The sequence below is a fragment of the Emiliania huxleyi genome (assembly GCF_000372725.1).
Source record: "Emiliania huxleyi CCMP1516 unplaced genomic scaffold EMIHUscaffold_797, whole genome shotgun sequence".
Classification (NCBI taxonomy): domain Eukaryota; phylum Haptophyta; order Isochrysidales; family Noelaerhabdaceae; genus Emiliania; species Emiliania huxleyi.
In genome coordinates, this window is record NW_005196043.1 from 5108 (window position 1) to 20541 (window position 15434).

The window sequence follows — 15434 nt, forward strand, 5'->3', positions numbered from 1 at the left end:
CTCTCTCTCGACCCCGTACGCCGTACGTCGCCCGCGGCGGCCGGCTGGGCCCGCCGCCCCTCTCGGTCACAAGTCATCTGGCCCAATCTCTCCACCTGTGCGCGCGCCGGCGCCGCCGCCGCCCTCGGCCATTGCGGCTTTGGGGCGCCGCTGGCGCTCGGCCCCCCCCTCCCCCCCAAAGGTCGGGGGGGGGGGGTTGTTGGTCGGTGTCGTCTTCGACATGACAATGTGGGAGGATAACCCAGGAGCCAAGAGTGCAAGAGAGCAGCCGCCGGTGTGCGGCGCGGCGCCGCCCGCCGCGGAGCGAGAGGTGATCGCCGGCGACGCGGCGCGCGGCGGCGATCCGCGCAGAGTCGGCTGGGGCTCTACACAGGCCGGGCCGCGTACAGCCGCTGACAGGCGCTCCGCCGGGCGCATCCGAAAAGTGAAAGCGAAAGAAAACACACCCCCCCCCAAAATATGTGCCGGGGCGCGCCGAGGCCTCGCGTCTCCCGTCTCACATCGTTCGCAATGCTTGCATCCGCTTTCGCCCTCCGAGCTCGCCGCTGGTCAGAATCTGGTCCGCGCGCTGGGCCATGCGTGCGGCCGTCGCCTCGTGGCGCGAGGCGGCCTCGCCGGACGCGCGTGGCGGCTGCCCGCTCACGTTGTGGGGCGGCAGCAGGTTGGTCGTCTCGCCCGGGTCCGCCTCGAGGTCGAAGAGCTCGGTGGCGCGTTGGCTGCCGTGCGCGAGGCTGATCAGCTTCCAGCGCGACCACCGCAGCGCCCAGCTCGGCGGCGACGGCACGAGCAGGTCGGACCGGGCCGGGTGGCCGTCGCGGGGTCGGAGCAGGCGGCGCTTGAAGCTGACGCTGTCCGCTGCCTGGCCGGGAGCGGGCGGCGCAAGGCCGGCCAGGTCGAGCAGGGTGGCGTAGAGGTCGGTGAGCCCGACCAGGTCGCCGCACTCCCCCCCGGCGGGCACACCGCCCGCCGGCCACGCTACCAGCAGCGGCACCCGGTGGCCTCCCTCGTAGAGGTCTCCCTTGTGCCCCCGCAGGTGGGCGCTAGAATTGGCGCCGCAGAGCGGCGACTGCAGCCCGGACCGCTCGGGCGAGACGTCCTCAAACGGCGGCGCGGGTGTCTCGGGCGAGGGCCTCCACGATCCGTGCTGCTTGGTCGCGCAGCTGAGTCCGCCGTTGTCGCTCGCAAAGACCACAATCGTCTCGTTGAGCTCGCCTGCGGAGCGGAGCGCCGCCATCAGCGCCCCGACCACCGCGTCCAACTCCGCCACCATGGACGAGTGGGGGACGTGCAGCCGGCGCGGCGCCGCCACCTCGCTGGTGGCGACCCATGTGCGGATGTCTGCGTCCCGGAACCGGTCGGGCGGCGTGAAGGGCGCGTGCACCGCCGCGGTGGCGACCAGGGCAAAGAAGGGCGGCTGCGGCCCGCGTGCGCGGCGGCGCCGGTCGAAAAAGCCGAGCGCAGCTTGCGCGACGTGGGCGTCGGCCATGTGCCCCTCCCAGTCCGCCGCGCCGTCGTGCCCGTCCCCTGCACCGCACGGCGTGTACCGGCGGTGGCGCAGCCCGGTGCCCGCAAACTTGCCCGACACCCAGTCGCCGGTGCGCGTCGCGTGGGTCGCCGTGCCCCAGCAGCGGCTCCCGCGAGGAAGCGACGCCACGCTGCCATTGAACCACGCGTACGGCGGCGATTGGATCCCCGAGACCATCGAGAGCGACTCGTCAAAGCCCCACTGCGCCGGGCCGTCGGCAAGCCTCCGCCCTCGTCTTAGCAGCCAGTCGACCCTGTCGTCCTCGGTCGAGCGGCGCAGCTCATCGGGTAGCGCGGCGACCTCCCCTCCGATGCCCGCCTTGCCGAGCAGCAGGGTCGCGTAACCTGCCGCGCGGAACGACTCCGCAATGGTCCGCTGGCCAGGCAGGAGCTGCGAGCCTCCCGATAGGCCCCACGAGGACGAGGGCCGGCGGCCCCGAAAGACGTAGCTGCCAGAGAGGAGGGAGTAGCGGCTCGGCGAGCAGAGTGGGTGCGCGTGCGCGTCTGTGAAGCGGACGCCCGCTGCAGACAGCGCCGAGATGGCCGGCGTCGGCACCAAGGCGGAGGCTGAGTACGCCTCGAGGTCGCCGACGCCGAGGTCGTCCGCGAGGAGGATGAGAACGTTCGGCGGCCGAGCGCGTGCGAACGACTCCACGAGCGGGAGGAGCAGGGAGAGAAGCTGTTGCCCCCGCCCCCCTTCCCCCGAGGCACTTTGTGGCGCTACCGGGTCCCTCAAACCGGATCCCTCAAACCGCCAGTCCGCGCCCTTGTCGTGCCAGTGTGCTGTGAGAGAGGCTCGTATTTTAAGAATTCACAGAAAGGTCGGGGTGGTTGGGGAAGGGCGTAGACCTTAGTTGAGGGGTTGAGGCTTGAGGCGCACGGCTCCCAATGAATGAGAGTTTGCCGGTTCGCAGTACGTAAACAAAACTCCCTCTCTAATGAATACACTTCTAATGCAGTTCTTCCCGAAGGAAAGAAGAAAACCGCCGGCTCGAAACGACAGCGGTCCGACCGAGTCAAAGCAGCTCGTCCCGCTCTCGATGCAGAGCAACGAGGCGCTCCTCATCAAGACGCTGCTCGCGAAGAGCTGCCCGAGCGCAAAGCTGAGCCGCGTGCAGCGCGTCCAGAACAAGATTTTGTGGCGCGCGTACACCCACTATCGCGACGAAGAGCTCGTCCACACTTGCGCCGGCGGCGACGTCACCGAGATGCTCCTCTTCCACGGCACCGCGGAGCGGGCGGTGGAGGATGTGCTCGCACATCAGAACGGGCTCGACCCTCGCTTCTCCAATGGCGGCTTCTATGGTTCAGGCATCTACCTGGCGGAGGACCCGTCGTACCCGATCGGCGGCCGGTACGCGCACCGCATCTCCGGTTCGGGCGGCCGCCGCGTGCAGCTGCTCATCGTGAAGGCCGCCCTCGGCACGCAGGAGGAGATGGGGCAGCGCATCAGCGCGGAGACGAGAGCGATGCGCATGCCCGGCGTGCGCGTCGAGGGCCCGCCCCGACTCCTCTACAACAGCGTGCGCGGCGGGCCGCACCGCCCCTTCCTCTCCGGCGGAGGCGAGAGCGGGTGCGACGCATCCATCGTGCACGTGGCGTACGAGTCGCGCCAGATGTACCCGGCGTACGTGATCGAGGTCGAGATTGAGATGGGGGCCGAGGTGGTGGCGGCCGTGCAGAACAACTCGACCGAGGGGAGCGCGAGCGCCGGCCCCGCATCCAAGCAGCAGCGCACCGCTGCGTCGAGCTCGGCCCTTCCATCAGGAGGAGGAGGCGGCGGCGGCGGCGGCGGCGGCGGCGGCGGCTCTAGCAGTGCCGCCGGCCGGGCAGGGCCGGGCGGCGCTTCCTCGGGCGCGGCAGCGGCAGGGTGGGTGGACGCGCCGCTCCTCGGCCAGCGAGTCGTGCTTGGCGGCCTCTCTGCCCGCCCCGAGCTGAACGGGCAGCGGGGCGTGGCGCGGTTCTTCGAGGGCGGGCGGTACGGGGTGGCGCTCGAGGGCGGCGAGAACGTGCGGGTGCGGCCGGACAATCTGTCGCCGGCAGCGGCGGAGCCAGTGTCAGGCAGTGTCGGCGGCGGCGGCGGCGGCGGCTCTAGCAGTGCCGCCGGCAGCCATTCTGCGGCTCAGGTCCTCGCCGCTGCGCCAACGCTTGGGGGCGGCGCCGGCAGTGGCGGCGGCGGCTCCAGCCATTCTGCGGCCCACGTGCCCCTCGCCATTCAAGGCGGAGGCGCCATGCTCGACGAGGGGTGCATCGAGCTCATGCACAGCGGGCAAACCGCCGGCCAGGCCGGGGCCAACCCCTACCGCGTGCAGATCATCGACCTCAGGCCGATCAAGAATCCGATGTCGCGGCAGGGCGCGGAGGAGCGCTACCGCCTCAAAATCTCGGACGGCCGCCACTACATGCATGTGCGTTGCACCGCGCCAGCGCTGCACGCGCCGCCGCTAATTGACCATGCCGCAACTCGCCCCTGGCGCAGGCGATGCTCTCCACGTCGCTGAACCCGATTATTCAGCGAGATGGGGTGAGCCCCGAACGCGCCGGAATCGTCCCGTCAGCACATGATCACCATCCCCACCCCCTGTCTCGCTGCCAACAGATCCGCGCGCTGAGCATCGTTCGCATCGACAACCACATCATGAACAGCATACAGAACCGCAAGGCGCGCCCCTCCGCGCGCGTGCCGCCACCGCCCCAACCACCCACCCGGCCCTCTCGTCCCTCCAGGTCGTCATCATCCTGCAGTTCGCGCTGATCTCAAACGCAGATCGGCCACCCGCAACAGTGCCCGCCGTAAGAACAGATGTGGGCGCGATCGAGGTGGTGTGTTGTGTCCAAACTAGGGGGAAAGAACTGAGTTTTCACGATGGTCGATGCTCCAGGCCCAGCACGGCGCGCGAACTTTTGTTTTTCAGTGTACAGTGGGTTGCACACGGGCAAGTGGCATTAATAAAGGTGCCTCGGGCCAGTTGGGGGGGGCAAACCCTTCCCGCCCCCTAGCGCCCCAGGTAAGGCCCAGGTGTGGCCTAGGGTATCAGAAGGGACCAAGAGGAGTCCAGTCTGAGCCATAGAGCCCATGTCTTTGCCCCCGAAGGTCGTGTTCAAATGCCCGGAACGGACGTTACAGTGGTGTCCGGCCGGCGCGATCACCGAGCTGTGACGCTCAGCACAGGGAAGCCTGATGAGGTACTGGGTTGCGGGCAAAGAAAACAGGATTGCGCGGCACGCCGCCGTTTCTAAGCCTTTCCTCACCCCTCACTGTGGCCTCACCCACCCCATGCCGTGGTTTCTTAGCTCCGGCCGGCACTCAAGCCAGAGCTCCGGCCCAAAGGATTTTTAGGTAAGAGGGGTAAGCTGCGGTCCGCGAGGGCGATGCCAGAGTCTGCCGCCGAGTCGGCTCTCTGGATGACGGGAAGTAGGAAGACGCACACACGCCTCCATCCACTCCACTGTCTCAGAACACCGCAGACTTGGAAGGTTTCTTAATGCCCGCAACCCACTGTAGTAGCTCTTACGTACATTCCCGTAGGAGGACTCTGCTGACAGGGTTTGCGATGAGGAGCGACCCGAAGGGTTTCTCGAGTGCACCACTAACGTTTTTAAATTCTTTTCGTTGTGTCGTATGAATCCAGGGTTCATTTCTGTTGTCGAAAAGAAAGAAAGAAAGAAAACAGACCAGCCAAGGGAGGGATGGGAGGACGGCACGCCGCCACCACACAGGGATTTTAAGGAGAGGAGTGTGGTGCTAGCCGTCGCCCACCCACGGGCGTCTACCACTTCCTATCTCTCTTCGCAGTCTCTCGCCGATTCTCGCAGCGACCTTCATGCCACCTCTCGTTCTTCTCACTCTCGTCCTCGTTCTCTCCCCTGCTGTTTCATCCTCTGACTCATCGCTCTCCTCGGCCTCGTTCTGAGACGCCGCTGCCGTCTGCCTTGCTCTCGCTGCTTCTCTCGCCGCTCTGCGTAACTCCGCCCTCCTCGCGGCATAAGTTGGCCCCTCGAGTTTATCGAGCTCCCCTCGCGCAAGGACCACATTTCTGACTCCCACTCCGATCATTTGCCTCCAAGTCATGTCGTTGCTCAGGTCCACTCTCTCTTCGAACACTTGTACCTCAACGGTCGGTGTTGGCACTGGGGTTCCCTTCGGGTATATCGTGACAGCTGATGGCGGGATTACCACTGGTGTTTCGTCCTCCTCGGAGTCGTCTTCCCCGGCTTCCTCTCGTTCGGCTCTACGTTCAGCGTGGCCCACCCTCCATGCCGTGAACAGGCGCCCTATCCATCCTATGTTCTTCTCTCTCGCTCCTCTGCCCGTGCCTTGGTCTTGTCGTTGTTTCGCACCCATGTCTGTATGGCAATCGAGGCTGCCTTCCCCACTACCTGTAGTTCACTCGTCACCTCTCCTGCAAGCTCCCCTCTCTTTCTTTCGGGTATGGAGTCTGTCAGTGCTGGCAGCGTGCAGGCAATCACGGGCGCTATTTTGTCGTACTCCTCTTCGACGAGCGCTCCAAATCTAGACCCCATTGCCTTTAAGGAGGTTGCTCTCGCGCGTCTCATGGATGTCGCCGTGTCTTTTGATTCAGGCGCCTCCCGTTCGACTCTTGCTGTCGCCCTCGCCGTGTGTTTTCAGCTTCCGCATGAAGTAACGCGCCTCTTCCTTATTTCCAGCGCAGCTGCCACTCAGTACGTGCGCCAACGACGCCTGTGGCGGCTCACTGTCTTCTTGTGTCCAGTCGTCCCAGTCTCTCCGTTCTCCGATTCTCCTCCTGCGGATGGGAACCGTGCAGAGATCAAATTTCCGCTTTTTTTCTCGATTTTTCGTACGGACGACGACTCGCTCGCACCTCCGATTTTGACTTTGGCCGCTCCGCGTCGGCCAGGTTGGTGTGCTCCGATCCGAAACTCTTCGCCGGCCCAATCAGCTCGACCGGCTCGACCGCAAACCGGCTTGGTTTGGCCAGCGGCGCGACGTCTGGCCTGTGCTGCGGCCATCTCGGACGTTCAGGCAGTGCCAGCCAGCGGCTCGGCCGCGCATCCTTCACACACGGTCGGGATGAGAGGGCTTAGAAGTGAGTCATGGTCACAGCATGCCCACCAGACGGACCTCAGAGCTTGCCGTCGGCGTGCTGTCGTGGCGAAGCTCTAGAGAGCTGAAACGGGAGGAGTGGTGACACCGGGCGGTGCGTCAGGCTACCCGACGACGTTGGAGTCACTGTCACACGTCGCGGACAGCCTACGGCCCCCCCGGGCCGGGGCCAGTGCGAAACGGGTGAAAAAGAGACTTTGCGGAGTTCAACCGCCTATGCGCTTTTTTTATAGCTAACTCGGAGGTTGCGTGAACCCAGCCGTCGTGCGATTTTCGGTCGGGCCCGGGGTGTTTGTGCTTTTGTGCCCAGCCCGCGTGTCCAGCGCGCACGATCCGCCGCCTGTCCCATTGAACGAGGGGGTGCTGGTGTCTCTTGCAGATACTATTTATTCACAGCTGCGGTAAAGCGCGTGTCAAAGAGGCAATCTGACCACCCCCCTGCGCGCCGACGAGCATGGCCCCCGCGCCCCGCCGATCTGCCGAGACACACGATGCTCGATGGATGGCCACACTTTGCCACCGCGCTAGGCTTTGAGACCTCAGCATCCGGCATGGCGTCACCTTTGCGAGTGGCGGTGGGGCACGTCTGCTTCTGGCCGCTACTCTGTCGCGACGGGGACCGATGCCGTCGCATCAGGCCTTGGTTGCCGCTTCGGCGCTGGGCTTCATGACGAAGGCGGAGAGCCAGGCGAGACGGTGGTCGGGGGGGCGTTTCTTACAATGCTCTCGCCAGCTCACCCTCTGAGGGCTCTTGTGGGTTGACACGGACGCCATCTTTTCCGCATATCGGCATTGGTGTCTCCAACGACAACCGCGGGGACGCGCACAGTATACAAAAACGGCACCGTCGTCATCGGCGGCGACATCATCGCCACCGCAACTTCGTCTCGCCCCCGTCGCCGCCGCTCTCGCCCCTCTCGCCGGCGCCTCCTAGCTGCTGCCCCTCAAGCTCAACTACCAATGCCGAGGAGAGGGTCGCTATTCTCGAGCAGAAGCTAGCGGCCCTTGAGTCGGCGCACGCTGATAGAAGAGCTTGCGGCAACACTTGCAGCAACAGAGAAGAAGCTTGCCGCGTCGTCGAGGCGTCGGTGGCGGCGCTCCTGCATGAGGGCGGCACAAGTGCGGCCGTACCAGGGCGGTGTGGGCAGGCCACCGATGTCGACGCCATCACCACTTGCGGCTACCGCGCTCTCGCTTGACGACACCGTGGGGAATCACACCGTCCGATGAACCTTGCCGAGGCGATGCGGTCGGTTCGACCTCTAGTTGTGGAGGAGGCGGGCGGCGCCGAGCGGCCCCAACTCCGTGAAAATTCTCTTTTGGACAGATTCTCTTTTGGCCAAGATTCTCTTTTGCACAACACCCCCTCTACAGCTGACCTGTTTGACGCGGTGCCGACGGGTGGCTGTCCCCCGTGTATCCAGCCGGTTCTAGCCAGCCGCTGCGGCAACAGCAGACAGCGCCCCTCCCCCAACCGACATGCCGCCTGTCCCATCAACCAGCTCTGCGCCTGTCCCATCAACCAGCTCTGCGCCGTCCGGCGACTCATCCACCGGCTCTGCGCCGTCCTCGCTGCTGCAGCTCGCGAGGATCATCCGGCGCGGCGACCCAGTCGTGTTTGTCACTGGCTCGGGTCTGTCTGCGCCGAGCGGCATTCCGACGTTCCGAGGCGCGGAGGGCGTGTGGGCCAAGTGGGTCCTGGAGTGGGGCACACGCGCCGCCTTTCTCGCCGACCCTCGCGGCTGGTATGACAATTTTTGGATCCCAGCACACGTGGTCGCTGAGCCTGGTTCAACGAGCGAGCGGACCTACGAGCCGTCCGCCGGACACTTCGCGGTTGCGGAGGTTGCCGCGTGCCGCCAGACCAACGTGCACGTCATCACGCAGAACATCGATGGGCTGCATCAGAGGGCCGGCCTGCCCTCGGAGCGGCTGGTCGAGGTCCACGGCCGCGCCGGGCTGCTCAAGTGCGTCTCGCCCGGCTGCCGATACGCGGCCGCCGAGAGCATCGGCCCGGCGCAGTTAGACCTCGCGACCGCCACAGCCGAGTGGGAGGCGGGTGCGAAGGGTCCCGATGTCACACCCGACCCCGCGCTTCGGGCACGCGTGGTGGTTCACCTGCGGCTCCGGCCGGCGGGCGGCGGCGTCCGAGCGACGTGTGCGGTGGAGCGGCAGGCGGCCCCATGCGACCCCAAGGCGGCGCGAACGGTGCTGGGTGCGCTGCCAACCTGCCCTGCCTGCGGCGCGCCGGCGCTGCCGCAGGCGCTGCTCTTCGACGAGGAGTACGAGTCGCACTCCTTTTACCAGTACCGCAAGGCGCGCCGCTGGCTCGAGTGCGCAAAGGCGCCTGCCCGCCCTCGCGAGCGCCTCCCTCCGCTTGCGCCCGATAGCAGCGCTTCCTCCTCACAGCGGCAGCGGTGGACAGGCGCTTGTCTTCGTCGGCACCTCCTTCGCCGTCGGGGTGACGGAGCATGCGCTCCTCGGCGCTCCTCGCCGCCAGCCGAGTCGCAACCGAGCGGTCCTGGGACACGTCCACGACTAATCCACGGCGTCTGCCCCCGTAGGAGCGGCCGAGCGGTCGCTGCCGAGCTTCTCCTTCAACATTGTGCCCGAGTCGGCGACGCAGGCCCACGAGGCGGGCGGCGAGCTCGGCGGTGCAAGGCAGCACGCCCCGCCGATGCACCACATCGTCGGCTGCTGCGAGGCGCCGCCGCAGGCACAGCGGTCCGCACCCCGCCGCCACACGCCACACGCGGTAGTGCCGTGCCCGGAGGTGACTCTGCCCAAGCTGGCCGCGCTGGTCGCGTCGCCGCTCGCCGCCAAGGCGGCGGACTGGTACGAGGGGTGGATCCCTCCCCATGCCGAGGCGGCGGCGCTCGAGGGGCTCGGAAGCGAGTGGAGCGAGCTGCTGACGGGCGGGGTTGCGGCGGGCGGCGCGCGCGGGCGGCGAGCGCGCGGCAAGAAGCGCGGCCGCGAGAGGGCGTCCGCGCGGAACGAGACGACGTGGGTGGCTTGCGACGCGTGCGGCAAGTGGCGGAGGCTGCCCGCGGGCGTTGCGCTTGACGAGGAGGAGGCGAGCGCGCGATGGTGGTGTAGGCAAAACGTGTGGGACCCGACTCGCGCGACGTGCGAGGCGGAGGAGGAGCCGTGGTGAAAAGCGGCATGTGGCATGTGGGGCGGGGGTAGCCCTCTCGCCTCTGGCGTTGGCCGTCTGGTCTCTGGATGGCGCGTGACGCGTGTGTGTCTTGAGCATGGTCTTGATGAGAGGCTCCCGCGGCGCCGGGGTCTCGTGTATCCTGTCTGTAAGAATCTGAAAAAAGGAAAGTCTGTCTGTATATGCGCGACATTTTTTTGAATTTTATCAGCCACCCCACAGGGGCCCCCGGCCCGCGGTCGCCGGTTGCGCGCCGGCACACAATAACACTGAAACCTCGGCGCGTCAGCACGGCCAGCCGGGACACTCCTGTCTTAGGCGGCGCCTGCGCTTCGTGCTGCAAGTGGGGTTGCACTCGTAGTGCGGCGCGCGCGAAGCGGGGTCGAGCTCGCACGGCAGGTACGTGTGCTGCTCGGGCGGCGCGTCGGCCGGCGCGTGCCACCAGCGCGCGATGGCGCTCGCCATCGCGGTGCCACCCACGAGCGTGGACCCGTAGTCTGCGGCGCTGAGCGAGGCGACGTGCTCGTTGCACGACGAGATGAAGGCGCCGCCGCCCGGCCTGCGCAGGAGTCCCGCTGCGTGCAGGTCGGCGAGGAAGGAGCGAATCATCCGGTTGGAGGTGCGCACGTCTCGCGCGACGTCGGCGGCGGCGCAGCGAGACCAGCGGCAGCGCGGGTACGTCCGCCAGACGTTCGCCGTCTGCCTGCGAGGCGAGGGCGGGGCGACGGAGTGGTGCGAGGGAGTGATCCTACGGGCGGTGGGACAGCAAGAGTCGAGGAGGTGTCGAGGAGGTGTCGAGGAAGTGTCCGTCTAGCAAGCGGCACCACGAGTCGTGCGCCGAGTTGACGAGAAAGAGCGGCACGCCGCCGTCGAGCCGCGCGCCGCTCTCGTTCGCAAAGATGCAGCGCCACCGCTCAGTGGCCGGCAGCGCTCGCTCGCAGCCGGGTGCGCCCGAGGCGTGCATGAGCTCGTACAGGGCCCTCATCTTGTCAGGCCACGGCGTGCACGCCGCGGAGGAGGCGGCCGGGTCGAAGGTGCGGCGGCATGCGGCGGCGCGCGGCAGCGGCTCGGGCTGCCGGTGGAGGAAGAAGGCCGACAGCAGGAGCAGCTTGAAGCGGGAGAGTTGAGGCAACCGCGCGCGAACCCGCTCCGCCGAGAAGAGCGCGCCGAGGCCGCCCGCCGATCCGCCGGCCAGGAGCAGCTCCGCCCCATCCGCGAGGCCGAGGCCGCGCAGCGCCTACGGGAAGGCTCCGAGAAGGTCTGCAGAGGTACTGCAGACGGCGTCGGCGCGAGGCTGAGGCCGCGCAGCGCCTCGAGCTGCGCGTCGAGGTTGCGCCGACCTCTGAACCACACGGGGCGACCGCTGCTGTCGTGCAGCGCCGCCTCGCGGTTGCCGGCGAAGGAGCCGCCGTCGCAGTACCCAAGGAGCACCCGGTGGAAGGAGGCAAAGGCGGGGTTGTGGGCCGGCGATGGATCCAGCAGCCCGGAGTAGACCCAGCTGCGCTGCTTTGCCTGGAGCGAAGAGCCGAGCCCGTTGGTGGCGCGGGCAGCGCACTCGTCCAGCGAGTAGCACCACGCGCCGCCGTCCAGCATCACCAGCCATGACGCGTTATTCGAGCCTGAGCCGCCCGGCGAGCGCGGCCGGTCGTAATAGAACCACGGCGGCGAGCCGTCGAGGCAGCGGGCGCCGTGCGCCTCTGCGATGGCGAGGTCGACCGTGTGGAGCATCCAATGGTCGTGAGTATTTTTTTTCCTTTCGTGGTGTGTGCTGTGTGCGTGTGAGGTACCGCGGGTTTCCCTTCCCTCAGTTGCTCCCAAAGCACGAAAGCACGGATTTGACGGACGTTCTTGGCTTCAATTTTACGGATGTGGCACCAGCTGAAGGCTTGCACGGCTCAGATCACGCAGTTCGTGCACGGTATTCGGATTTTGCTATTTGCTCGTGTGGGGGTATATTGCAGATTTGTCAATGGTACCGCGTCTGCGACGCGGGCGCCTTGCGGGCAGAGCCCTTAGCCACCCTTCATATCTTGCGCGGTCAAAATTTTAATCTACGTTTTTCCTAATACACCCCCCTCCTCCCATCCCTCCCTTTTCTTTCTTTCCTAATACACGACCCTTTGAGAAATGTTTTCTTCCTGCAAAGAAACGCCCCCTGGTGGTGGGGCACTCCCATCTCTCCTGTGTACGGGTGGTGAAGGTGAGTGAGTGAGTACACACACACACACACACACGGGTGGTGAAGGTCTCCAGTAAATAAATAACGCACGGGCCCTCAGCGGAGCTGGGAAGAGGACCGCCGCAAGCGGCGTGGCGTTGTGCTCCCTCGGCCTCTGCGCTTCTTCAGCCTTGAAGGCACATCAACGATGAGCTCGCCGCTCGCTCTCCTCCTCCTGCTCCTGATGGGCGCCGCCGCCGACCCGCTGCGCGAGGCGATCATGGGCCAGACCGAGGCTCAGCTCGTGGGCATCGCAGACCGGGTCGGCATTGATCACGGTGTGATGCAGGGCGAGGGCCGGCTCGAGGCGCTGAGGAAGGCGGTCTACGAGTTTGCACAGAGCGAGAAGCCGGCCGGCGTCGAGCGGTTCGCCTGGGACGGCACGCCTCTCGAGGCCAATGCTCCGGCTGCCAAGGCCAAGGCGGCGCCTGCCACGGCGGCGCCCGCCAAGGCGAGCAGCGAGGCGCAGCGGCGGCTGCGCCTCAAGACCAGCGGGCAGCTTCGCGCGATGCTCGACGAGTTCTCGGTGGCCTACCCGGCCGGCGCGAGCAAGGAGGCCCTGCTGAGCCTCGCTGAGGAGGCGGGCCTGCTGGAAAGGTGGGAGGCGCTGCACCCGCCGCAGAAGAAGGCGCCGTCCTCGTCGGGCGGGATGGCGGACATGCTCTTCGCGTCCCTCGACCGCGACTCGGACGGCTCGCTCTCTCGGGAGGAGATGGCGGGCCTCATTGAGAAGACCAACGCGGCAGCCAAGGCGCAGGGCGAGGCCGTGCCGGCGGACTTCTTCGCCTCCATCGACGCGGACGGCATAGCCGCCATAGCCTGTGTGGAGAGCTTACGGCGGAGAGCGGAGACGTGTGTGGAGAACCGCGTGTAGGCGACGGCCGAGTCGACCGGGGCGAGGCGAGCGGCTATTTTGAGCGGATGATGGCGGGCGGCGGCGGCGCGGCGGGAGGCGGCGGCGCGGCGAGCAGAAGCACCGGCGGCGGCGGAGGCGGCGGCGGCGGCGCGATGGAGCCGAGTGCAATCATGCGCTCGCTCGACAAGGATGGCGACGGCAGGCTGTCGCGCGAGGAGATGGCCTCGTTGATCCAAGAGGCCAACGCGGCGAACAAGGCGGCGGGGGCGGGCGGCGACGACGACTTTTTCGCCACGATGGACGCGGACCGCTCTGGCTTTGTCGAGGCGGCCGAGGCGACGCGCTTCTTCGAGGAGCTGCAGCGGCTGGCGGCGAGTCCGCCCGGCGCCGGGGGAGGCAAGGCGGACAAGAAGGAGCTGTGACGTGCGTTTGGGAGGAACGGTAGAGTCTAAGAGCGAGTGTGAGAGGGGGGAGCCCGCCGCACCACACACCACCTGGCCCGTGTGCTAGTGTTCACGCACAGCAGTCTGCGCCAAAAGGAAAAGCCGCCGCAAAAGCGAAAAGGAAAAGCGCCCCGGGGAGCGCGGAGCGGGTCCCGCGAACACACCACACACTTACACTCTAACACCACTTCCAGCTATAGGCGCGGAGGCTAGCGCCGCCGCGCGTAGGGCTAGGCCGCGTTAGAGCGGCCAAGGCCCAAAGGGGCGCAAGCGCCAAGCCGGGTGTGTGGCGGAGGCGGAGGTGACAGGTGTGGTGAAAGTGCGTTAGCCGTTTAGTGGGCGCGTGGAGTGGGTTGCGAAACACAAATCACCCGCAAAGAAGAAACTGGTCCGTCAGCATCAACCCGGTGCCGCTTGGGTATCAGTACATCATCCAGGCCAAGTCTGAGAAGAGGCGGGAGGATGAGGCCAGGCAGCAGGCCGCGCAGGGCGCTGCGCAGCCTCAGCCTACCGCCACTTTCGCCGCACCGCCCGTGGCACCGCCTGCCGCCGCTGCCGCTCCGGCCGCAGCATCGCAGGCACACTCGCAGCACCAACAGGCGCAGCAACTTCGGCCCAACGAGTCGCCCGAGGGGTGGACGAGGGTCGGGAAGGGCGGCAAGCCGGACAGGTTCACCATGAAGAACTTCGGCCGCAACCCGCCAAAGTCGGGCAAGCGGAAGCAGGAACACCGCAAGCCCGCACCCAAGGGAGGTGGACCCCCACCCCCTTCTCCCAAGGTGGTGGACAAGAACAGGCTGAGCGCATTGGGCGCTGGCCCTTCTGGCACCAGCGGGAGCACCGAGCGCGCACCGCCGCGCTCTCCCTCCCCCACCTCGCCGCCTGCCAAATCGCCGCGGCCGTCTGCGCCTGCTTCCTGGTATGACTCCGAGCTCGAATTTTCCGACGCTGAGGCGCGGGATAGGGTGGCAGGGGTTGTGCACGACGCAGTGCAGCAGGCTGTGATGCAATATGGCTATGACGACGAGCTCTACCAGGCATGGAGGGACGGCGAGATAGGCGAAAAGGACTTGCCGGAGGAGGTGATGGCTATGACTTTGGACCTTTGCGAGAGGTGGCGAGCGGAGCAAGCGCGGTGTAGGCGCGCCCACGCGGCGCAGCGGCTCTCCCGCGACCATAGCCCCTCCCGCAGCCGCAGCCGTAGCCGCAGCCCTAACTCTTGCTGCTCTTCTAGTGTCGGGTAGTGACCAGGGGGTGAGGGGACGGATTGAAGATCCCTCACACCAAGATCGTGCAGGGCGGGGACACATGTCCCTAAATCCCATCTCGTCTCAGAGTTTGACCGTTTTTATTTATTTATTTATTTATGGGTCGTGGGTGCCGTCTGCAGAAGTGCGTTGGACGCGCGGTCATGAACGGAAGAAGTGTGTAGGAGACAGAGAGAGATCTCTTGAAGTGAGTGAGTGAGTGAGTATTCTTGATACGAAACCACGACGACACACACCAGTCGACTCGCATCGGTTGCCTCCATGAACGGCGGAGCTATTCTCACACAGAGAGAGAGAGAGATCTTGAACTTGACGGGTGGGAAAGTTGAAGAAGACGAAAAAAAACAAGCGCTGTTCATAACGCTGCTTGTACAACCACGACCGACGCGAGGACGCAAGTCCACCAAACTCGGCCATAGATTCCAACGGCCAGACCGCTCGCTTAAGGCTGATTGGCTAGACGAGCGGCCTACCTCCAACGGGGCGGTCCGACAGCGCGTGGATCCGGCCCGCCCCGGCGGGTTAGATAAGGTTTAGCGCGCCGACAGACCGCCCTCTCCAGACTCCACCACCCTCGCCCAGGGCTGAGCCCTGGTCTGACAGCCTGACAGCAAACCCCGGACAGCGCCTGACAGTGCCCGACAGCCTGACAGCGCTGACAGCACTTTCTCTGACAGTCTGACAGCACGTATCTGACAGCCTGACAGCAGAGCCTGACAGGCGAGGCGCTCCGTCGCTGTCAGGCCCTAACGTGACAGCCTGACAGCTGCCTGACAGCCCGACAGCACACAGTGGCCTGACAGCAGCGCTGACAGCCCGACAGCAGCACAGACCGTACACAGTCAGACCCCCCCCGAGAGCCTCTTTCTTGTGCCCCATGAGGGT

General features: G+C 66.3%; 5 protein-coding genes across 5 annotated transcripts; 3 read left to right on the forward strand and 2 right to left on the reverse strand.

Moving 5' to 3' along the window:
- Window positions 1-496: 496 nt before the first annotated feature.
- EMIHUDRAFT_249581 (hypothetical protein) lies at window positions 497-2590 on the reverse strand (the record flags this gene model as incomplete). The annotated part of the gene is made up of 3 exons (XM_005759745.1): window positions 497-2173; window positions 2249-2290; window positions 2537-2590. The coding sequence occupies 3 exons, from the start codon at window positions 2588-2590 to the stop codon at window positions 497-499; spliced, it is 1773 nt and encodes a 590-aa protein (XP_005759802.1).
- Window positions 2591-2732: 142 nt separating this feature from the next.
- EMIHUDRAFT_249582 (hypothetical protein) lies at window positions 2733-4321 on the forward strand (the record flags this gene model as incomplete). Its single annotated transcript, XM_005759746.1, has 5 exons — window positions 2733-3268; window positions 3635-3932; window positions 4004-4048; window positions 4124-4204; window positions 4292-4321. 5 exons carry the CDS (start codon window positions 2733-2735, stop codon window positions 4319-4321), a joined length of 990 nt encoding a protein of 329 aa, XP_005759803.1.
- A 3873-nt stretch (window positions 4322-8194) lies between these two features.
- Window positions 8195-9110, forward strand: EMIHUDRAFT_44156 (transcriptional regulator, Sir2 family; the record flags this gene model as incomplete). Its single annotated transcript, XM_005759747.1, has 3 exons — window positions 8195-8686; window positions 8807-8943; window positions 9026-9110. Coding segments are annotated over 3 exons (714 nt in total), but the record flags the coding sequence as incomplete, so codon positions are not given.
- Window positions 9111-10049: 939 nt separating this feature from the next.
- On the reverse strand, window positions 10050-11492 carry EMIHUDRAFT_249584 (hypothetical protein; the record flags this gene model as incomplete). Its single annotated transcript, XM_005759748.1, has 3 exons — window positions 10050-10467; window positions 10589-11001; window positions 11037-11492. The coding sequence occupies 3 exons, from the start codon at window positions 11490-11492 to the stop codon at window positions 10050-10052; spliced, it is 1287 nt and encodes a 428-aa protein (XP_005759805.1).
- A 638-nt stretch (window positions 11493-12130) lies between these two features.
- Window positions 12131-13260, forward strand: EMIHUDRAFT_121139 (hypothetical protein; the record flags this gene model as incomplete). The annotated part of the gene is made up of 2 exons (XM_005759749.1): window positions 12131-12803; window positions 12857-13260. The coding sequence occupies 2 exons, from the start codon at window positions 12131-12133 to the stop codon at window positions 13258-13260; spliced, it is 1077 nt and encodes a 358-aa protein (XP_005759806.1).
- Window positions 13261-15434: the final 2174 nt, after the last annotated feature.